This window comes from Polypterus senegalus, chromosome 1 (genome assembly GCF_016835505.1).
Source record: "Polypterus senegalus isolate Bchr_013 chromosome 1, ASM1683550v1, whole genome shotgun sequence".
Classification (NCBI taxonomy): domain Eukaryota; kingdom Metazoa; phylum Chordata; class Cladistia; order Polypteriformes; family Polypteridae; genus Polypterus; species Polypterus senegalus.
In genome coordinates, this window is record NC_053154.1 from 156,446,102 (window position 1) to 156,471,576 (window position 25,475).

The 25,475-nt window shown below is 39.3% G+C and overlaps 1 protein-coding gene across 1 annotated transcript in view; it reads right to left on the reverse strand.

The window, feature by feature from the left end:
- The window catches only part of LOC120533809 (ephrin type-A receptor 3-like), a 486,863-nt gene that overhangs the window by 247,755 nt on the left and 213,633 nt on the right, over nucleotides 1–25,475 (reverse strand). Inside the window, exon 5 of the mRNA XM_039760793.1 lies at nucleotides 961–1,296. Within this exon, the coding sequence (XP_039616727.1) occupies nucleotides 961–1,296 (336 nt within the window). The remainder of the gene's footprint in view (nucleotides 1–960; nucleotides 1,297–25,475) is intronic.

Genomic DNA, 25,475 nt, shown 5'->3' on the forward strand with positions numbered 1-25,475 from the left:
AGATCCAGACTTTGGAGCTGTGATGCACAATCACTTACTGTTATACCAATAACCAAATAGACTGCAACAACAAGCTACCCCATGCCTTTTAAAAATTATGGCAATTTGATTCAATGTCATGAACAACCTCCCCTCCCATTCTGTTTCTCTTTTTGGTGTAATGTGGTTCAAATTGTGTACCGCGAAGTGGATGCATCAGTGTCAATAATGAATCCACTGACCTAATTAACTTTCCACAAGAATACTTGGTGCCATGATACAATATAGAGTGTTCATGTTTGGAACAGACAGCTGACATGGGAATTGGGTCCAAAAGTTTTGACATTTTAAGTATCTTGTTAATGAATTACATGTCAACTTCTACGTTTTCTGAGGACTGTAGGTAGTTTGTTTTTGACATTATTTTTTTATCAATGTTCTTATTAATATTTCCTTAACTTGACCCTTTCATTATGTCCATTTTAAAAAAATATATTTACTTTCTCTCGGGGAATCTGGGTTTTTCCCAATTCTTCATGCTTAATGATCTGGACTGACAGAGATGACAGGCTACTCATTGTTATATGCAGTGAAGGCCTAATTCAGGAAGTTCAACAGTAATACAGGAAATTCTTCAATACAACTGTTGGTGTTTTTGGCAGGGTATTCATGTTTTCATCAGAGACTGCAATTACACTGTTATTTTATTTATTTATTAAAACCTTTACTTTGAATTTCAAGCCAAACACAACAAATTACTAAAGAAAATATCAAATTCATCATTAGGATGAGGATCAAGTTTTGAATGTTATTAAAATGCCTATTGATAAAGGATACATGATACACTAGTGATACAGAGTTGATGTAAGCACAACAACATTTACTACTTACAGACTGAAGGAAAACCAAGCAATTTCACCATACTAACTTTGATTAATATAATTAAAATAATATATTGCATATTTTCTGCCTATTATTTACCTGCTTGGCTGGTGGTGACATTCTCAGAAATGTACTGCCGTGGGTTAGTGCTCAGGTCTGAAACTCCATTAACTGCCTCAATGTCAAATATATAATTGGTATGTGGTTGCAGATCTGTGATAAGAACTTTTGTGTAGATTAGCCCAGATTGGCGTGGGATGAAGTGAAGACCACTTCCACATGGATTACACATTCTTCCCTCAGATGGACACTTTCTACAATTTATGTTGTATGTAACATCACCTCGACCTCCATTTTCACGGGGTGGGCTCCATTCCAGAATCACTGATGTCTCATTAATAACAGAGATGGGGTTTTCTGGAGCAGATGGAGGTCCTATAAAGCAAACAAATGAAATATACTTAATATAAATATATATTTATCATTACACTATTGTTTTGTAATTTCCAAGACTCTAAATACCATAGCTTAAATACTATAGTTTCAACAACTGTTTAAAATGTTTTCTAAACCAGAGTTATGCTATGTAGGCACACCCATAACACATATCGAATTGGTGCATTGGCTATAACACAGTTTTTATGCTCGCCTACTTCAGTTTTTCAACTACAACAATATTAATTTCTATAGTTCATTTTCGTCCTTAGGACACAACTCAAAGAAATAGTTATATGAAAAGAAAAACAAATTAAAATTAGATGGGAACAATGATGAATAGATAACATACAAAAACAAATAATACACAGATATATTGAGAAGTCAAGCAAAATTACATCTTTTATTGGCTAACTAAAAAGATTACAATATGCAAGCTTTTGAGGCAACTCAGGCCCCTTCATAGTATATTGAGAGAGATATATAATTAGTAGAGATGTACAGTCCTTATATAAAGTATTGGTTTTAATTCTCTAATGATGAGTCCAATGATTGATAAGATCAGATGGCTGGGGAAGACAGAAAAAAGTAAAAAAAAAAAAATCACAACACACCATCTTCTTGTGCCCTGTGCCATGTCTTTATCATTCTGCAAAGGACTTCTGAGAGGATGATGGATTCAAATTTAAAAGTTCCTGAGATCACCAATTTCCATTGTTCTTTGAAGGTACATGGGCAAAATACATTTCTGATTCCTAGTTTTATTTTAGTGGAGCAGATGCACTGCTTCCAGACCACTTCTTTTGATAGCAAGGCTTTCCAAAAAACTTCAAACCCTCCTAATTATAAATAGAAGGAGCACAATAGACTAGCAGTTTTCCAATAATTTTGTTGGGCAAGAAGAGATTACAACACTGTAAATACAGGAAATACCACAAATCTTGTTCATAATAATGGGAGTTAAGAAACAATGCACTTCTTCAATTTCTAGATGTTTAGCAAGTATGCATGAAAGGACACATAGTTGGTCCACTCTTTTACACAGAAAGAATTCAAAGTGGCATAATCTGCTTAGCAACTTTTCCTATTTTTAAAGACAAACAGTAGCCATCTTATACCCATAGTTTTTTGAATTTGCATCTAGTAAAGAGGTCTTAAATCATAATACATGGCTGCAAAGTGGATCAGTGACTTTTGGTCTATGCATTCTTGATAACAGATACACTAATGAAAAACCTTCTGTCATAATTACACCCCTCTAAGCACGATGTTACAGATTTAAGCAATGAATTGCCCCTGTAAGACCTCAGAATCACTGGGAAATAGCGCTATTATCTGTGAAGGCTGAATACTAATAGTTGTTATGTACATACAGTGCCTATACTAGATACCCCCATACAATATTGAATCATGGAGGATTTGATTTGATTTGGAATTTTTGAAATTGATCAAACGAAAAATACAAAGTGATTCATACACACATAAAAAAAAAGTGTCTAAAGTACTCTCTCTAGAACAATAGACTATATAGCAGTATAGCTGTGCACTTCATGATTTAGGCCACAAACGCATCAGTCAAGAAACTCTTTAGTATGTTTATAGCTTTCTGACTTGTTTTATCACCTGCTGTATTGCAGTACACATCAGGTTAATAAAGGAGACAAAATTGTTCACGGAGGTAGCTGGAGGAAACTCCAAATGGACTAGAACCACTCCTAGAAACTAACAGACAGCACTAAGTTTAGTCATTATTACTTTCTTTCTTTTATTTAGACTGCGGCTCCCTTTGCATTTTCCAGCATTCTTTTAAAAAGGACAGCAAACATACCCAATCTTAGGCTGACGTCATTTAATAACCCTCCTTACTTACCTGATAGAACAGAGATATGGTATAGCCCTGACTCAGCTCTTAAAAAACATACAACATGCATAAAATAAATAATGTGTGTCCTCACTACACCCTTTTTTCAAACTAGATATGAATAAAGGGACACTAGAAGTGCTATAGGTAAATATTAAACAAAACAACTGATGTAAATAGGTACAAAAGCCAACAAAGCACCCACCAAATCTATAAAAAGATGCTAGGTACCTTGAGTATTTTAGATATTGTAGACTTTACTCCAAACTTCCATTTAAATAGCATATATGCTATTTCTATCTTCGGTAATTTATCTCACAAAATCAGTCAAAACATGCTAAATAGCATACTCTTGAAAATACATTTTAATACTTGAGTACTAAATTACCAGATTCTGCTGTGATCACCTTTATTTTGAGTAAGTTTAAGAATAATTTATTCTTTAAAAAACAAATTTAAATTCCTGTAGTATTCCTAACAAAAAACTACACCAAATTCTGTTTTGGGATTCCAACAATTTCTATACTACTGTATATCATTGCTCCAAAGTGGTACTCCAGTTATACCAAAATACAAAGTGGTCACTATTTTAAGCCGTGAGGTATTACTTCTTTTTCTTTTGGCTGCTCCCATTAGGGGTTGTAACAGCAGATCATCTTTTTCCATATCTTTCTGTCCTCTGCATCTTGTTCTGTTACACACATCACCTGCATGTCGTCTCTCACCACATCCATAAACCTCTTCTTAGGCCTTCCTCTTTTCCTCTTCCCTGGCAGCTCTATCCTTAATATCCTTTTCCCAAGATACTCAGCATCTCTCCTCTGCACATGACCAAACCAACGCAATCTTGCCTCTCTGACTTTATCTCCCAACCGTCCAACTTGTGCTGACCCTCTAATGTACTCATTTCTAACCCTATCCATCCTCGTCACACCCAGTGCAAATCTTAACATCCTCCAGCTCTGTCTCCTGGTTTCTAGTCAGTGCCAAAGTCTCCAACCCATATAACATAGCTGGTCTCACTATCATCCTGTAGACCTTCCCTTTCACTCTTGCTGTGATACCCGTCTGTCACAAATCACTCCTGACACTCTTCTTCACCCATTCCACCCTGCCTGCACTCTCTTTTTCACCTCTCATCTACAATACCCATTACTATGTACTGTTGATTCAAAGTATTTAAACTCATCCACCTTCACCCACTCTACTCCCTGCATACTTACCATTCCGCTGACCTCCCTCATTTACACCCATGTATTCTGTCTTGTTCCTACTGACCTTCAGTCCTTTACTCTCCAGAGCATATCTCCACCTCTCCAGGGTCTCCTCAACCTGCTCCCTACTATAACTACAGATGTCATCAGCAAACATCACAGTTCACGGGGACTCCTGTCTAATCTTGTCTGTCAACCTGTCCATCACCATTGCAAATAAGAAAGGGCTCAGAGCCGATCCCTGATGTAATCCCACCTCCACCTTGAATTTATTTGTCACTCCTACCACAGACCTCACCACTGTCACGCTTCCCTCGTACATATCCTGTACAACTCTTCCATAATTCTCTGCCACTCCCGACTTCTTCATACAATACCACAGCTCCTCTCAAAACACCCTGTCATATGCTTTCTCCAGGTCCACAAAAACGCAATACAACTCTTTCTGACCTTCTCTATACTTCTCCATCAACATCTGTGATGCTTTTTCTTGGCATGAAGCCATACTGCTGCTCACTAATCATCACCTCACGTCTTAACCTAGCTTCCACTACTCTTTCCCATAACTTCATGCTGTGGCTCATCAATTTTATCCCCCTTTAGTTACTACAGTCCTGCACATCCCCCTTATTCTTAAAGCCGTGAGACAGACACACCAAATGAAAATGCACTCTGCTTCACTCCAGGTATTGTTTTTCCTTTCAAGGCCTTTCCTATATCAATATCATCTCTTCATTATGGCAATCTGAAACAAACCTTGCAATTTTTAGATTTCCTAAAAATGTCAAGAATCCCTGACAACAGACAAATGAAAATGATAATCAATGGTCAATTCCAGAAAAAGCACAATTAGATATATTTTTTAAAACAAAACATCAGAAATCACACGTGGCTTAAAATATGTATTAATTTTATGAAAATATTATATTGTATACCCTATTTCTTTGTAAAACTTGTAGTAGCAAGTCGTTCAAGTGGTTGGTCTCAGTGGCCTACTTTAACTGATTTTAAAAAGCTGTCACTACTAGGTACCAATGTTCCAGTAAACAGTAGGTGCTCATGGTACTGCAAGCTCATAAAGCTACTTGGTATTCAAGCCGCAACTTCACCTTCATTACACAGCTATATGCTAGGCATATAATAAAAATTTCATTTTGTTCAAAGATGTGTTTCTGTTGCTGCTGTAGCGGTTTTTAGATCTTCTATCAGAAGATGACATGCTGTCAGGACGTGCTTACACGCCCAGTTTATTCATCCTCACAACCACCCCTACCCCCCACTGCCCTCTATTCATTTTGTTTTTTCCCTTTTGCTTTAATGAAAGTTAAAAATATAAAACAAAATAAAGCTCCTTACATTTAGGCTGCCTTTTTAGCCGATGCCTCTTATTTTATACTTGCAAAATAAAATAATAAAGATATTACTAACCGTGTAAAAATAATGTCACAGAATGAGAATGATTTAAAGAGAATAAAAATGAGGTTTGGAAGCATTTTAAGTGAAAAATGAAATAATATAGTACACTTCCCTTGGGCAAGTCTAAAACTGTGGGAAATGAGGTTGACATGAACAACCTCCTGCATTATGAAACTAAGAATATATGTTTGCTTGATTCTTATAGGTGATATTTAGTATCACTGTACCTGATCTTTATTTATCTGTGTATGTTTAATTGTATTATTAGATACTTAATTTGTCATACTTAATTGCTAAAACTGTACTGCAAAATCAGCAAAATATGCAGTTTCTAAAAAGATATGGTATGGTATATTATATTAAATGCGGTCATAATTTGTTAATATTTGTCTACACTGTAATGAATTATTGATGTGGGTGTATCAGGTATGAATATTCTGCTAATCTGCTCCTCAAGTGTTGTCAAAATAATAAATTCAGTAGGATAACTAACAACAAATAATATAAATTACATTTAATTACATATATCTTGTTTATTATATACTAGCAAAATACCCGCGCTTCGCAGCGGAGAAGTAGTGTGTTAAAGAAGCAATGAAAAAGAAAAGGAAACAGTTTGAAAATAACGTAACATGATTGTCAATGTAATTGTTTTGTCACTGTTGTGAGTGATGAGTGTTGCTGTCATATATATATATATATATATATATATATATATATATATATATATATATATATATTTACACACACACACACATAAAAATATATATATACATATCTATACATATACACATATATATACACACACACATATATATATCTACATATATACACATACATACATACACACATACATACATAAACATATATATACATATACATACATATCTACATATATACACACACAGCTATTTCGTATCAGTGCAATACGCTGCTTGTTAAAACGGATAACTCCCGCTCTTACGTGCAAGTCTGCGTGGATATTATGAACTATCGTATTTGTTCAAGTTCTATTTAAATTTTAAATAGAAGGAATTTTTATTTAGTCGACAGAAATATCTTTGGTAGGAATGGTAAAAACAGACAGGAATATTATTCATGAATAAATCAACTCAAACCTTAAACAACTTATAATATTTAGCTCTCCATAAAAATATATCCTGTCTAAATTATACAAGTTAGAAATAAAGTAAACGTTAAAAGAACAAACATTCACATTTCTTTACTCTTATGTAATTTTATATAAAAAATAAACTTAGATTTGAAATATCCCAAAAGATTTTGCTCTCCATAAAAATATATATCCTGTCAAAATTATACAAATTCAAATATGAACATGCTGCATAACAAAACCTAGAAATATAAATAAAATGTGTTCCTTTCAGCAATAACAAATCAAATCATTCAGTTGTCTTTGCTCATATGTCATTTTAGAGCTGGACGCCTGGCATCTTTTTTTGGCAACAAGTTTGTTTATGTTTGGTGTGAGGTTCTGTGTTGTGGAGATTCTCAGGATGGATTGCAGGTGCTCATCAGTGTGGCGACTCCTGTGTGCTGTTTTGTTAGTCTTTATCACTGAGAAGAGCTTCTCACACAGATATGTGCTACCAAACATGCACAAGGTTCGAGCCGCATGTAGACGTGCAAACTCAGTGCGCTCAGTTTATCAGCAAAGTGCGTATTTGGGAACACCGTAGTGACGACTTGGTTCAACATTACTTGGCAACAGGGAAAGTGGGGCAAATTGCACTGGTGCATTTGTGTCTCCCATAAAAGCAGCTTCACTTGAAATCACTTTGTGATTGTGCACGGTAAAACGTCCGCTGAAGTGTCAGATTCTTATTTAATTCTTCTGCTTTCTGTATCTTCTGCATTGCATTCAGGTTACCGTGATGTTTTGTCTCATAGTGCCTTCTTAGATTAAATTCTGTAATTACAGCCACATTAGCTCCACAAATGAGACACACGGGTTCAGTAAACATATACTCAGCCTCCCATCGGTTTTTAAAGGCTCTATTTTCAGAATCAACTTTTCTCTTCAGCATCGTGTGAGCTAGCTTTGCAATAACTTGCAGCATCATAAGCTAGACGTGATTAACGCGTGAGTGTTCGCAAGGCAGCTGAAGCGCTGCATTATGGGATCTGTAGTTTATTGTGTTACCAGCGCTTCATATACCCGGCCATTAATAACAATAATACAGTATATAAAATGATCTCGGGGGCGGATATAATTACACGCGGCCGGATGTGGCCCGCGGCCCTTGAGTTTGACACATATGGACTAAATAGAACTTGAAAATATATATTTTTTTAATATCAGATAGAGTTGACGCAAGCACTACAGCCTGCATGCCTCAATAAGTCATCCTCCCTCGCTCTTACTTTTTACCGCTCATCTAATGAATACACTGAGTATGGCTTTACCAAAACAATCATTGATGGTAATAAAGTATCCATTATTCGAGTATGTAGATCGGGATATATATATACATATATATATACCCGTGTATCGCAGCGAGAAGTAGTGTGTTAAAAAGCTAGAAAAGAAAAGGGAACATTTTAAAAATAACGTAACATGACTGTCAATATACAGTATTTGTTTTGTGAGTGTTACTGAGTGTTGCTGTCATCAAGGATTTGATTATCATTATTTCTTTCAATCAGGTTCGTATTTGTAGGATGTGTTGTGTTCAAGTTACATTCCGTGTTTGTCAATCGCTGTAAAGATGACAGGTTTCATTCATCGATTCGTTTCTTACTGCATCAATAAACAGCTCGCCTTCTTCTTTATCTGAGACCTGACACACTGCATGCACGGGGTTTTTTTACACTGTCTTCCTTTAGCGGACATTGACTTTTTCCACGTGTGCTTTGTTTCCGCAGTAGCTGGATTTATGAATATGCTTGTATGTATCAGACGCTTCATATTTTTTGCTGCCTTTTCAATTGTGTAATTCGGTTTTTGTTCAGCGGCCTTTGGAACTGTTGCTTTTATCTGTGCACTGCGCCAGTTCACGTGAGCCGCCGTGTACATGCATCGAAGTTTCCCAGCTGTGCTGGTGCCATCTTGTGCTATGTCCATGGCTGTATTTAATGTTACCTTAGTCCTGGCACTTAAAACTTTCTCTCGCAGTTTCGCTGAGTTTGTACCAAACACCACCCTGACCATCTCATCTTCCTCTGCATAAGCACAGTCCTTAACCCGTGAATATTTAGTGGGAGTTTGCTATTGGATTGCCGCTGATGGACGGCCTTATATGGGCAGGCACTAAATTACAAACGCCAGTGGCAGCCTGTCTATGAACTTATTTAAAGTGTAGGTTTACATCGTGCTTTGTTTCCGAAGTAGCAGAACTCATAAATATGGTTGTATATGTCACTCGCTCGCTTCTTATTGTTTCGCTGCCTTCTAAATTATATAATGCATGTTTTCTTCAGCGCTTTTTGGAGGTCTTCCTGGTTTTCTATGTACTGCGTGATTACGTGAAGGCGTGATGATGTCACACGAAACTCCGCCCCACGGCGTTCAAGCTCATCTCCATTACAGTAAATGGAGAAAAACAGCTTCCAGTTATGACCATTATGCGTAGAATTTCAATATAAAACCTGCCCAACTTTTGTAAGGAAGCTGTAAGGAATGAACCTGCCAAATTTCAGCCTTCCACCCACACGGGAAGTTGGAGAATTAGTGATGAGTGAGTGAGTGAGTGAGTGAGTGAGGGCTTTGCCTTTTATTAGTATAGATACAGCATATTGCATTCTATATATGCTGTTCTTTTGGAGTGTAAGGCTGTGTCAGAATGCAAAGTATAAAAGTTAACTCCACATTGAAAAGGAAAGAAGGTTAAAAACAAAACCTTTTGGCTATATATCCTCCTGTTTTCCCTCTAAAAAGTGTCTTTAAAGATCTGTGAATGAACACTAATACAGAGCTCAATGTGGCTACGATTGAGGTATGTGAAGTGTTCTACAATAGTCATTCTAACGTCATTGATTTTAACAGCTCAGAGGTGCACCCTGAAACTGTCTGCTAGCAGTTTTCCTGTTTTAACCCTTGTAGATAGCTGGGCACTTCCTACAGGAAATCCAATAAATAAGAATTTTAGACAGAAAAGGGGTCCATTGTGTAATACTAAACGTATTGGAGGGGGCAGATATAATGGTATTGTTGATGACATATTTGTAAGTAACAGTGTCTCCTGTTGTATCTGAAACTGTCTAGTTAGAAATGTGGATCTCCTTTGTGAGGTGAAGTGAACTGTGGATGGGAATTTTACATAGGTTAGGTAGACAATGGGAGAGATCAAACAAGGGTTAGGGAAAAATAATGGCTCCAGTGGAAAGATCAGTTTGCCAAACGTGAAATTTTGTTTGATGACCTGTGGGAGACATAAAATGCTAGGATGGAATGGGCCAGTGTAATGCTGGTTTCATTATTCGGGTTCTTATCACAATAGAGGTGGTGGAGTCTAAGGAAGAGAACAGTAGGAGTAGGTAACAGTGTGAGTCAGTTGGCTTGTAATAGACAAAGACAATTTATTTCTGTTAATCCAAAGAGAAATTTGGAGAATTGACCTCTTCCTGTAATTATCTGTCAGATCCTGTGTGGAGGGAAGACAGGCAGCCATATGAGAGAGTTATTTTGAGACTTCTGTAATATAAAGTTCCTTCTGCCAGACAACCACCACCCACCCCCAATACTGCAAATTTGATGACTGAAACATTTCGGTGGTACAGAGTGTGTACAGTATGTGATGCCCAAGTCAGCAGCCATATTCGCATTTGAACCCAGGACATTGATAATCATGAAATGAGGACTGGGCAATAAGGACTCATAACATGAAGACTAGGTGCAAATGTACGAAGTTCTTTTTATTTTCATAATTAAACAAAGCATTCAAAAATCAAACATACAGTGCTTCATTCAAATAAATATTCACAGATAAAAAGTGTTCTAGTAGAGATTAAAATGCAAACAATCCAATAAATAGGTTAAAAAAATTCCAACAGCAGTAATTTGCATCTGACAACTGCAGCCTGCCCTTTATATAGTTTGCGTTCAAATGCTGTGTCTCAGCATTTACCAGAGAACACTGCAAGCCCTGCCCCCCTCTCCAACTGCCATCACTTGGTTCTCCAGCACTTCCTGGAGTGGCTTGTCTCTTCTGCCGAGAACCCAAAGAGCATTAATACCATCAGCTCACTTCACCCGAGGCTATTCCTGAACACTTGGACAAACTCTTCATATTTGGCTCTGTCTCAACCCTGACACTCCGCTTTGCTTCTTTTAAGCCTCTTGTTTCTCCTATTCCTCTTCTCTGTCTTTCTAGGATTATTTATGCTCCTACGGGTGAGGCATCCAAATTACTGTCCACAGAGTGCCGATGTGGACCAGATGACCTAATCAAGCTATCGCCTCCACACCAAACACCTCCCTGTCGCACCCTCAAAGCCTAATGTGCATTGTTTAACCACAAGTCTTATAGACTCCCAATACACTACACCACAGTGTAGTGCCTGAAGTTCAACTTTGGCACGGATGCTCCATTGTTTGCTCGGACAAGAAAGTTTACTAGGAATTTGGTGTGAGCACTGATTGATGAAATAATCAAAAGGTGCAAAATGTTAAGCCAATGTGGTGCAAAAACCCTGCTTGGGATTAATGAAGATCAGTGGCGTAGCTCAAGTTTGTGCTACTAGGGTGGGGGCTTCAATTTGCTGCCCTCCAATATATTTGAGTATGTTATCCTATTTAATTTTAATTTAATTGTGCAAATTATTAGTTTAATATAATTAAGCGGTGAAAACCAGAACCAGTGTAGTGTACAAGTGATAGGTGGAGATGTTTTCTGTGCAGAGCAGGAACGCATTCGGATTGATAACGAAATGAAATTAGAAATTGTAGTTGTTTATCTTCCTAGAAATTATTATTGGTGTAATGTTTATGTTTATTTTTGTTATTGCCTCATACATTTCAACTGCTGTATTTGATGCCGTTACAGAAGGACTTTCTGAAAATTATTTTTGAAGCATTTGTGGGTACAAATCAGAGAATTTTTGTTTTTTTATTCATGATTGATATTTTTCCGAACCCTGCTGCTTACACACGAATTGTACTGAGCCTTTTGACCGATAATGTCGCCCCCAAAATGTGCCGCCTGTGGTGGACCGCCCCCTCCAAGCTACGCCACTGATGAAGATGATTGTTTTAGTAACAGTATCAGTCTTTCACAGTGCTGATTTCTGTTGAAAAGCGTGATGTAAGAAGAGTCTTGTGATAAAAGCAGTTAAGGTCAATGTGGACTTGGGGTTTGTTTTTTGGTCTTGGAACAAAAGACAGACACCTGCTAAGTAGTGATTGTTCATCCTGTAGAAGAGGGAGGTCAGAGAGTATATTTACTACAAGATTACTGTTGGAGAATGGTGGAGGATTACTTCACTGGCTTGTTTTTCAAATAAGTAGTTGAGTTTGTTCTCCTTATTTACGTTGAGAAAGTCAAAAATCCTGGAATTCAAAGTTCAAGAAGTTATCAAAGAAAGGCGAATAATGAGGAGCAGTTCAAGACAGATTGTTCTTGGCTTTTTCCACTGTATGATAATCATCACTTTTGTGACCTCACCAGAAGTCCAGTCACTCTGTCTCTTATTGCCAAAACTTAATGTGGAGATAACATCTCACCTCCAGAAATGACATCCTGACAATCATGACTACTTTTTCATAATATCCTTTCTTTAATCACTAATAGGCTAGTTTATTACATGGGGTTTATCCAGCTAGTTCCCCAAACACTATTACATTTCCTGTTATCTTTGGCACTACTTAAATAAACAGTAATTCAATATATAAAAATAAACAGTAAGTCAGGGGGCAATAATATTGGTAGTCCAGCCCCTCTCAAGGAGATTGGTTCCAAAATCCAATCTGTGTGTCGAGGTGAACCCGACTATATCTAGCCGGAACGTCTCGATCTCGCGCACCAGCTCAGGCTCCTTCCCCTTCAGAGAGGTGACATTCCACATCCCAAGAGCCAGCTTCTGTAACCGAGGATCAGACCACCAAGGTCCCCGCCTTTGGCCACCACCCAACTCACACTTCACCTGACCTCCTTGGCCCCTCCCATAGGTGGTGAGCCCATGGGAAGGGGGACCCACGTTGCCTCTTCGGGCTGTGTCCGGTCGAGCTCCATGGGTGCAGGCCGGCCACCAGGCGCACGCCATCGAGCCCCACCTCTAGGCCTGGCTCCAGTGGGGGGCTCCAGTGAGCGGCGTCTAGGTGAGGGAAAACGCCAGCAAATTTTTTGTTCTTCATAAGAGGTTATGTTGAACCGCTCTTTGTCTCATCCCTCACCTAGGACCAGTTTGCCTTGGGTTTCGAGGAGGGAATTGTTCATAACGAACGCCATGTTCAAGGATAGGGGTGCTCATATTTGCACTTGGCACCAGGAAACCCTAGGCCTCAGTTGAAGGATCGACTTTGTGATTGTGTCGTCGGGCCTGCGGCCACATTTCTTGGACACTTGGATGAAGAGAGGAGCGGAGCTGTCAACTGATCACCATCTGGTGGTGAGTAGGCTTTGATGGTGGGGGAGGATGCCGGTCAGGCCTGGTAGGCCCAAACGTGTTGTGAGGGTCTAATGGGAATGTTTGACAGAGTCCCCTGTCAAAAGTAGTTTTAACTCCCACCTCCAGCAGAACTTCAAAAACGTCCTGATGGAGGTGGGGGACATTGAGTCCGAATGGGCCATGTTCCGTGCCTCTATTGTTGAAGTGGCTGACCAGAGCTGTGGCCGTAAGGTGGTCGGTGCCTGTCGTGGCGGCAATCCCCAAACCTGTTGGTGGACACCGGCGGTGAGGGATGCCGTCAAGATGAAGGAGGAGTCCTACAGGACCCTTTTTTCCTGTGGGACTCTGGAGGCAGCTGATAGGTACTGGCAGGCCAAGCAGAATATGGCTTTGGTGGTTACTGAGGCAAAAACTCTGGCGTGGGAGGAGTTTAGGGAGGCCATGGAGAATGACTTTCGGACGGCTTCTAGGAGATTCTGGTCCACCATCTGGCGTCTCAGAAGGGGGAAGCAGTGCAGTGTCAACACTGTATATAGTGGGGATGATGCGCTGCTGACCTCGACTCAGGATTTTGTGGGTCGGTGGGGGGGAGTACTTCGAAGACCTCCTCAATCCCACTAACATGCCTCCCAATGAGGAAGTAGAGCCTGGGGACTCGGAGGTGGGCTCCCCCACCTCTGGGACTGAGGTCACTGAGGTGGTCAAAAAACTCCTTGGTGGCAGGGCCCCGGGGGTGGATGAGATATGTCCGAAGTTCCTTAAGGCTCTGGATGTTGTAGGACTGTCCTGGTTGACACGCCTCTGCAACATCACATGGACATCGGGGACAGTGCCTCTGGATTGGCAGACCAGGGTGGTGGAAGGGGGACCGGAGGGTGTGTTCCAACTACAGAGGGATGACACTCCTTAGGCTCCCAGGAAAAGTCTATTCGGGGGTCCTGGAGAGGAGGGTCCATCAGATAGTCGAACCTCGGATTCAGGAGGAACAGTGTGGTTTTCGTCCTGGTCACGGAACAGTGGACCAGCTCTACACCCTTAGCACAGTCCCGAAAGGTGAATGGGAGTTTGCCCAACCAGTCTACATGTGTTTTGTGGACTTGGAAAAGGCATTTCACCGTGTCCCTCAGGGAATCCTGTGGGGGGTGCTCCAGGAGTATGGGGTGACAGACTCCCTGATAAGGGCTGTTCGGTCCCTGTACAACCAGTGTCAGATCTTGGTCTGCATTGCCAGCAGTAAGTCGAACCCAATTCCAGTGAGAGTTGGACTCCGCCAGAGCTGCCCTTTGTCACCGATTCTGTTCCTAACTTTTATGGACAGAATTTCTAGGTGCTGCCAGGGCATTGAGGGGGTCCAGTTTGGTGGACTCAGGATTGGGTCACTGCTTTTTGCAGATAATGTTGTCCTGTTTGCTTCATCAGGCTGTGATCTTCAGCTCTCTCTAGATCGGTTTGCAGCTGAGTGTGAAGTGGCTAGGATGGGAATCAGCACCTCCAAATCCGAGACCATGGTCCTCAGCCAGAAAAGGGTGGAGTGCCCTCTCAGGGTTGGGAGTGAGATCCTCACCCCAAGTGGAGGAGTTCAAGTATCTTGGGGTCTTGTTCATGAGTGAGAGAAGAATAGAGCATGTGAGATCGACAGGTGGATCGGTGCGGTGTAAGGCAAAGCTCTCAATTTACCATCTACGTTCCTACCCTCACCTATGGTCATGAGCTATGGGTAGTGACCGAAAGAACGAGATTGCGAATACAAGCACCTGAAATGTGTTTCCTCTGCAGGGTGTCTGGGCTTTCCCTTAAAGATAGGCTGAGAAGCTCAGTCATCCAGGAGGGGCTCAGAGTAGAGCCGCTGCTCTTCCGCATCGAGAGGAGTCAGATGAGGTTGCTTGGGCATCTGATTAAAATGCCTCCTGGACGCCTCCCTGGTGAGGTGTTCCGGGCACATCTAACCGGGAGGAGGCCCCGGGGAAGAACCAGGACACGCTGGAGGGACTGTCTCCCGGCTGGCCTGGGAACACATCGGGATTCCCCCGGAAGAGCTAGAAGAAGTGGCCGGGGAGAGGGAAGTCTGGGCATCTCTGCTCAAGCTACTGCCCCTGCAACTCGATCTTGGATAAGCAGAAGAGGAAGGAAGGATGGATCGATGGATGGATGGATGAAGTAGCAAGGAAAAAAACATCAGCCACTAGGCAATGTAAGAACACTAACAGAACATACTACTTGACTTTTAATGCTTTATGGACTTCTCATGAGAAAACAAAGTACACAGAACAGCAAATCTCAAGAAAACCCAATAAAATAAACTAATGAAATACTTTTCACAACAAATAAAAGTTATAATAAATTATATTTATTATTTTCAATATAATATATATTCAGTAGCCTCCCCAACCTGCTTTCTTTCTCTTTAGTAATACTCTTGAATAACAGCGCACTTGTTTCGTTATACTTGTACCTTGTGTGTGTTTATTTGATATATGGACTTCAGGCTTCACACATTATACACTTCATGTCTACATTTTGTCAATTATTACTAAAACATGAAAAATGTTTCTGTTTTAACAATGTGTTTAAATAGACTGTTGTAGACAAGAAACATACATGAAATGTATGTATTCCAAATGCCGATATAGTATTTACGCTCTACAACTCCAGGCACTTCACGAACTCCAGAACCTTCTTTACGAATTGAGTTGCGATGGTGAGGCGGGGGAATAGGATAGCAGGCTGCTTGCTACTTGTGCTGATCGACATATTTACAACACAAAAGAGACTAATGGAAAGGTGCAAAGGAATTTAAGGTGGGCCGGGATTACGGTATTTTTTCATAGGAATTCTATTGTTAATAAACAAATAAATTATGAGTCTTATGAATTTTTCACTATTTAATTCAGTTTTAACTTAATAAAATCAATGTATCAAAATAACAGTATATATTACAAAAGAAAAACATTTAGGAGGTTTAGCCAAATTAATCATGTTTTGTACAATAAAAGCTACTTTTGTCACTGAAGACACAAGTTTAAAAATTTTGTGATTTCTTTATACTATTTTGAATGTAAAAAACTTGAACTAGGCTAATTTTGTCTGTAACTTAATTTTTTTATAATAAGACTATCAGATCATTAGTTACATTTTTTGTGGGCCACCCTGTATTACCAAGCAGTGTCATGGAGAAAGAACTTTAGGGACCTTCAGATCTTGCATTGATGTTATTTTGGACAATCCAGGTGAATAGAATGGGCACGCTTTTTAGGCAGAATAGCCGGTTAGCATCTCAAATATTCTAATGTTTTAAAATTTAAGGCTGAAGTTTCAGCATCAAAAAAAAAAATTTTTACAGTGCGATTTAATAAATAGTTCAATAAATATTTAAGGATGGAAAAAAAAAACAGACAATCACATGGAGGTTAAAATGTCAATAAATCTTTTAATGAAATGAGGTTAAAATCACAATCAGGACGTTTTCCTTAAAATCCTTTGTGCATCATTCTAAAACCATGCCCGTGCTACCCACCCCTTCGAAGCTTCTCAGCTCCTAGAGGTGTCCACTGTCAAGTTCAGTCAACTTCTTCCATGACTGCCCCCAACTACCTACTGGTGGGGTGCCCCAAACCTGACTCACCATTCCTCAGCATCTGCAGGAACTCACGAGCCCTGTTAAATCTCAAGTTCACTACTACTTCAGGCAGGAGTCCAATTGGAGTGATTAGTTGCTCCTGCTCCCAGATTATTCAACAGGATTGACCCTGCCCTTCAAATGCCAGCTGCTCACTCCTTATAGGGCCACTTCCCGATCACTTACTTCCATTGTTTTGCATCTGCACTCACTTGATTCTGATTCTTTACCTATTTCTTCTCTTTTTCTGTTTTCTTCTTGCCCCTACACCTCCATGGATGCAGCATTCTAGCTGTGGAGTGATGATATGGAACAGCTGAGTAATTAAGCAATCAGCTCACTGTCCACACCACACAGCCTCACAGCTAACCAACTCCACAACTGCGCATACACCCATGGAAACTGAGTACACTGCATTAAAAACTTGTGCCACCATGGACCTCTCCCATCACAATCATAATGTTAACATTTCAATGGTCTGAGCTGATCGATAGTGTCACAGCTGCTATTGTATTTCTGAGACTAAGCCCAGCAAACCACTGGCCCTCTGCCTCCATTGTAACAAGTCATTTGTTACTGTATCTCTTATTAAAACTGAATCAAGTAAAATATTAATGTTGTTTTCTAAAGTGAATAGGTCTTGTCTGCCAAAAAATTAATCTTCTCTAGATTCCCTCCCTGATAAGACAAGGCTTGCCGTTTAGAAACCTCTAGTAATTTTCTTTCACTTTTTAAAGAGTACAATTATTAAAGTGATTATTACAAAAGACATAAAGCTCCAATGTATTAGACAATTATCCTTAATGAGTTGAAATAATAAACATTTTAGTAAAGTTCTGCATCGCTGCCTGCAATCTGCTTTGCATAAATTAGTCTATCTAGATTAAACTTATTTTGTCTGTTTCCATTTAGCCTTAGATAACCTGTCCCAGACCCCTTCATATCACTGTTGCAGCCTTCATACCACTCAACACCACTGCCTCCCTTGCTATTTTTCCAGCTTTTATCAGAATTACCAACTAGTAGAAGTATTTGGGCACTAGTGCATTCTCAATCTCCTCTGAATGAGAGATTCACACTTCTGCCATGCTTTTGCAGATGTCAAGATGCCAAGCTAGTCAGGGTCAAATATTTATTTTTCTTTTCATACCTACCTAGCCATTATAAGTATGAAGGTAATTCCCAGAGTTTACTTTATAAGTTCTAGGTTATCAACCCCCATTCCAGGAAAGGTTCAGTCTTTAATTTTCAAATTTGCTTATAATGACAAGAGACCCTGTCTGAAATTCACTGCTCTAATCCATAACATGAGTGATGTAGGTGTCTAACTTTCTGATTTGGAATTATTCCACTGGGCCTATATGCTGTATCAAGTATGGAAATGGTAGGTACTTCTGCAACTTCAGTATGGTTTCCTTTCAAATCTGCAATTACCCACTCTAATAAATTGAATGTAATTGTTTGTGCCTGTTTGAATCCGAAGACTGCATAGAATGTTCATCATTTGCTATTCAAAACAGAAAGGATCTTAGGCACCATACCCAAATGGCATTTACTTTCACCCATATTTAATATAACATGCATTTCTGATAGGAAATCTTCCTATTATGCTGTATATATGGATATCGGTTGGAATTAGCATGTTGGGTAATCCACTTGGTAGCTGAGGTTTCAAGTCTTTCAGCATAACTTTGGAAAACTTTCCTCTTAATTCTTCTATCTTCACTTCATTTGTCACTAATTGCCTATGTGGTTTTGCTCACATCTACATTTTTTTTCCCTCTAGCAAGCTAATTCTCCAGTCTTATTAAGAGAAGTCCCTTTTTCTGTATTTTACAATACAGTACCTACAAATAATTCCTCTTTTGGATCTCATTTTATCCACATTTTATTTCTAGTATACTCTTATCAAAATATTAGATATTGTTTAAAGGACCTTACAGTGTGCATAGACTTTATCTCTTCCATCACAAACTAAACTTAATGGGCCTTTGCTTGGATCCTCTCGGCCATATTTGCTTCCTCAGTGTTCCAATTATGGTTATGCGCAAACACTGGTTTTCTTTTACTCTTTATTATCTTGTCTTTAACTTCTTGCTCTCTGTCTTTGATATTGTCATTTACAATTGACCATTTACCTCTCAAGCTTGTCTCTCTTTGTACACTAACAAAAGTTCATCTGCATTAACACAGTAGCTGCTAAATTAATATTTGCTTCCAGAAACAAGATTCCTGAACTAATCACTATGAAGAACTCATCCTCATTCTATAATTTGATTCACATATTATTGTTAGAGGAATTGTGAATTATTGTAACATCCAATCAGCCCATTCAAAACTGGGATGCAGCTGTTTGCCTGGTAAAATACATTAAGAGGAATTTGTAATTTGATGGCTCCCTTAGTTGGTGGTTTCAGTGTGGTGAGTCAGCAAAGAAGGGCTGGGTGATAGATGCTGTTTGTGTCTGTCACTGCATATATACAGTCATTTGTTACTGTTATATATTGATTACTCTATGACTATATTAATAAAGATTTCGCCGTTAAAAAATTTAAATAAACTAGGTAGAAGCCGAGAATTTCAAGGTGAATCTCACACCATTGATCTAGATCAGGGGTGGGCAAAGTCTTTCCTGGAGGGACGCAGTGGCTGCAGGTTTTTTGCTTCAACCCAGTGGTCTAATAAGGAGCACTTATTGCACAAGTAACACTTCTGCTTCACTTTAGTGGTTTCGCTTGTTAAGATTTTGAAACATTATTGCTTATCTTAGTCTTAAACAGCTGTAGTCTTGGTTTTTAATGGCTCCTTATTATCAATAAGATGCAAACGACAAAATAAACCAGCAGTTCTCAGTTTAGCTTGTTTCAATTTACACCTGTGTGTATTTATCATGCACTATTGGGTTTAATTAAATACTTGGAAGGAAAGTGAAGATAAAAAAGTGAAGCACTGAGAATAACCTGTCTGTTTTAGACTTCAAATCATTTGGATGATATCTTTAGAAAGGGAAAGAAAATCAAGGATATGGGAATGACCTGACATGGCAGAGTTAAAGCACTAAGAAGCCATGAAATAAAATATTTGACAAGGACTGTTTTTTAATTAAGCAACTGGGTTGGAACAAAATCCTGCAACCACTGCGGACCTCCAGGACTGACTTTGCCCACCCCTGATCTAGATACAACAGAGGCAGTATGGGGGGAAAAAATGGTTTTATGAATTTGCAAGAAATGAACATGAGATAGTATTTACATCTGACACAGGTAAAGAATAAATTAGAATTGGAATGATAGGTATATAGAAGTCACAGCTCACTTTTTCATTTTGTTTTGCCTGATGTTTTATACAGAGGGGTTTCACAAAGAAAATTTGACCACATGGCAATGGTCTGCGCAAATGGTATGAATGAATAGGGTTTGGAGTAGTTACATGGTAATGATCTCTTTTTGGTTTTTCAGCCTTGCTACTTAATGCACAAAGCAATTTGTACCAAAAATAGTACAAAACTGTAGAATGAGTAAACTACTGTATTTTAAAAGTTAAAGTGAATTAAACAAAAAATATATGTAAGGCAAAATTGTTGTGCAATTCTTGTCTTCACTATTTTAAGACTTTTCGTTATGCAGCTTTAGTACAGATTTGATCCAACCTTCTTATTTCAAGCAACAGTGTAATTCACTTAGCTGAACTGCTAAAACCTCCAGGGAAATTAAAGAACGGCAATATACATGTATAAAAGATAAATATCATTTACCTGCATAATCTGGTTTCCCAATAGCATGCAAATGACATGAATTCATCAAGAGATCAAGGCATATTATAAATTTGTTCTGAAATGTATTTGCCTAATAAAAATGCATGAGCTTGTGTACATAGTAATCAGGTTTTAATGAAATATATTTCAATCAGCAGAGTAAGCTTTGCTAAGGACTGGATTACATTTATGTGTACCTAATAGCATACTAGTCACCACTGCCAAAAGTTTAATGCACAAAATTTGGAGTTTAGTTTGCACCAATTTCTAAGTCCTAACTTTAATCTTTTAATAATAATACTTTAAGATGATGTGCAATAAAAATGTTCCCATTTCTCACTGGTTGATTCAGCAACATACAGTTGTGACAAGAGTAGATAGTCTGAGCTACATTTTATAAATGACATGTGCCAATAGGAAGATGAGAGATAATCCATATTCATTCAAAAACATAAAAAATAAATGAAGTTTTATTATTTTGTAATCTTTTGTTTGGAAGACTTCACTTTAAACTAAAGCATAGGTATCTGGCAGTTTGTTAGGATCATGTCAAGTTAAAATGATCTCCAGGGGCCTCATGTATAACAGCGTGCGTAGACTTCACACTATAACATGGCGTACAGACGAAAGTGGAAATGTGCTTACGCACAAAAAAATTTCAGAAGAATAAATCTCTGCATATGACAACTTCCACGTTCTTCTGCTGCATAAATCCCGGTCAGTGTGAAAAGTAATGCATGCGCCTGCTGTCCCGCCCCAGCTCCTCCCAGAATTATGCCTCTTTGAATGTGCAAATCAATATAAATAGCCCTTAGGCTCAGCCTTCTGTGAAAAGGCAATGGCAAAAGCAAGAGGGGAAAATAGAAGAATTTTAGCGAATACCAAGTGGAGGCAAAGAAAAATGTACTATTTGTTGGTTTAAACAGTGGTATAAACAACAAAAGGAAGTTGATCGAGTGACATAGTGTGTCGGAGAAACTCGAAAGTTCACGTTCACAAAGTTGTACAGTGCCCGAAATAAAAAAAAAAGTTGTCAGATATCAAAGTCACCATGAATAGGCAAGTCGTAGCCCACCATCTTAGTGTCATATGAAAGCTTATTAGGGCACAGAGAAAAAAAAAAGGCACACAGTGGGGAAAAAGCATGAAATGTCAACTTTAATCTCAAAATTTCCACTTTAATCACGTAGTTTATTTTGTCATTAAAGTAGAACATCATAAACTTAATCTTAAAATCATTTAATTTACTAGTTTCTCAATCCCATTGTAACTAAAGAAGCACATTAAATGCTTTGTTTTTTATTTGATCTTCTATGTGCTCTGTGTGTCAATCACTATGTGCTTCCGGGCTTTCTCTTTTTCCGATAGGCCACAGAATCCATTACATTCATGATATGACAGCTCTCTGAACAATTAAAATACTGAGATGTATACATAATATCATTTTCATGATGATAGGAGTTAAAGCATGTTATTAAACATGGTGGCGCAGTGATTGTTCATGTCTCAGGCAAGGTGCTTGCTGCACCGTGCGCTACCTTCGATGAAATACTTTATTGCAGCAGTACTGTCTCTTTCAAATGTACTAACCTCCAATTCCTGTCCTTCCTTTTCTTTCTTCAAATACCCAATCACCACACAATCAGCTCTGTAATAGACGATTAGCCATCTGTAAGCTTAAAATGCAGATTCTTCAAAACTTTTAAGGAACATCGAAATATCTTCATAGTACATGTTTAATTATTCTATCCATCTAGTGTCACGTCAGCACCAACAAGAATACAGCGCAAGGCAGGAACAATCCGTGAACGGAGCGCTAGCGCAAGGCAGGAACAATCCGTGAATGGAGCGCTAGCACTGTGGCACCGTGTAGTTAAATTTAAAGTTTTATCTGTATAATATAATAAACATATTTTGCTGCATTTCATCTTAAAAATGATATTATCATCATATGCAAATATGCGCTTTATAAAGTAGCTCAGATTGTGCAATATTATAACTGTAGCGCGTAAGTTTACAGTGAGGTGATTGTACTAATAAGTAAAAACAGTTCTACAAAACACTTGGACTGATTGAGTGCTTTTAGAGTTCTTGTGATGAAACTGTTTCTGACCTGTGAGGCCAGTACAGGAAAGGCTCTGAAGCGTTTGTCATATGAGAGCAGTTTAATAGACAGCATGGATGAGGCAGTGTGTGCTTGATGCTGTATACCAATAATTCTCTTTCTGATCAGCTGCTGTACAGCTGTGATTCTTACTCAGATACAGTGATATAAATACTATGAGTGGTGCAGTGAGAATAATATGGAAAAAGATGATGCGATGTGGGATCTGAGGTGCAGTGAGAGTAACAATGCTAAAGCAGTTATGGTATTTGGAATAGTTTGACCATTCTGTGGACCATTATATTGTTACAGGTTAATTACAATCAGATGCATTAAACTAATAAACAATATGCGGTGTCACACATGCGCGCATGGGAGGCAGCTAAAGGGCTCGAGTGAAGGCAGTTCTAAAGCATGCCGGGATGTGATAGAGTGCACTAACTCTCTTTCTCACTTCCCTGTAGACCAAGCCCGGGAGGCTCCACCTGGCTCTCTTGACGTCACTTCTGGGACCGAGCCAATGGAAACAGACCTTACCAGCTCCGGCCCCCCAGATGTCACATCCGGGCCTGATTCAATGAATGATGAACACGTGCCCGATCCTTATGACCTCACTTCCTCTCTTCCCCTTTAAAAGCCTCCCCTTTTCCCTTCTCTGACAGTCTTGTTTTGGACTCTGTTGTAAGCACTTAAGTGCTGGTATTTTGAGAAAAAATGACTTTTGCAGCCAGGATACCAAATTACATGGGTGGCTGCCCCAAACCTTTTTCTGTCTTTGTCTCGTTTTGTGACAGCGGTTAATTTCATTGTATTTATAAAGCCGCTTCAGGGATGTGGATCTAAAAAAGAAAGGATAACCACACAGGAACAGTAGCAGTGCTTTGACGCTGGGTGCTGCCAGTCAGCAAAACTGAGCGGAGAACTTGCGTACGACAGGATATGAGCTGCCGTGAAAATAAGAAAACTTGCTCAAAAAAATTAAAGGAACACTTTGAAAACATATCAAAACAAAATCATGCTGGAGATCTATAATGATATGGCCTACATAATGTGTTAGGAACGAAAGGATGCCACATCATTTGATGGAAATGAAAATTACCATCAACCTACAGAGGGCTGAATTCAAAAACACCCAGAAAATCAAAGTGAAAAAATGATGTGGCAGGCTAGTCCATTTTGCCAAAATTTCATTGACGCAACTCGAAATCATACTCAGTAGTTTGTATGGCCCCCATGTATTTGTATGCATACCTGACAATGTTGGGGCATGCTCCTAATGAGATGATGGATGGCATCCTAGGGGACCTCCTCTCAAATCTGGACCAGGGCATCACTGAGCTCCTGGACAATTTCAGGTGCAACCTGGCGGCATCAGATGGACAAAATCATAATGTCCCAGAGGTGGTCTATTGGATTAAGGTCAGGGGAGCATGGGGCCAGTCAATGGTATCAATTCCTTCATCCTCCAGGAACTGCCTGCATACTCTCGCCACATGAGACTGGGCATTGTCATACACCAGGAGGAACCCTGGACCCACTGCACCAGCATAGGGCATGACAGTGGGTCCAAGGATTTTATCCTGATACCCAATGACAGTCAAAGTGCAGTTGTCTAGCCTGTAAAGGTCTGTGCGTCCCTCCATGGATATGTCTCCCCAGACCATCACTGAGCCACCACCAAACTGGCCATGCTGAACGATGTTACAGGTAGAATAATGTTCTCCATGGCTTCTCCAGACCCATTCACGCCTTTCACATGCACTCAGGGTGAACCTGCTCTCATCTGTGATAAGCACTAGGCACCAGTGATGGACGTGCCAATTCTGGTATTCTATATCAAACGCCAGTCTATCTCCATGGTTTCGGGCAATGAGAACAGGGTACACTAGAGGATGTCGGGCCCTCAGGCCATCCTCATTAAGTCTGTTTCTGATTGTTTGGTCAGAGACATTCACACCAATGCCATGTTGGCTGAGATTGGCTCGAGCAGACCCCCGTGACCCTGTAGTTAGGATACAGTGGGTTGGATAATGAATGGATGGATGGATGAAATAGTTTGGGGACCCCTCTTAATTGTTTGGATTTTTCTTCATCATTGGCTGAGCTGTCAAAGTAACAACTTCCTTTTAACATATGTCATGCCTTATGGAAACAGTAGTATTTCAGCAGTGACATTAAGTTTATTGGAGTAACAGAAAATATGAAATATGCATCAACTAAATTAGACAGGTCAAGCATGGACAGCCTGCTTCAAATCATCCCATAGAATTTTGATGATATTCAACTCTGGGGACTGTGACGGCCATTCCAGAACATTGTACTTCTCCCTCTGCATGAATGCCTTTATAGATTTCAAACTGTGTTTTGGGTCATTGTCTTGTTGGAATATCCAACCCCTGCGTAATTTCAACTTTGTGACTGATGCTTGAACATTATCCTGAAGAATATGTTGATATTGGGTTGAATTCTTCCTACCCTCAACTTTAACAAGGGCCCCAGTCCCTGAACTAGCCACACAGCCCCACAGCATGTTGGAACCTCCACCAAATGTGGCTGTAGGTAGCAGGTGTTTTTCTTGGAATACAGTGTTGTTCTTCCACCATGCAAAGCACTTTTTGCTATGACCAGATAACTCAATTTTTGTCTCATTA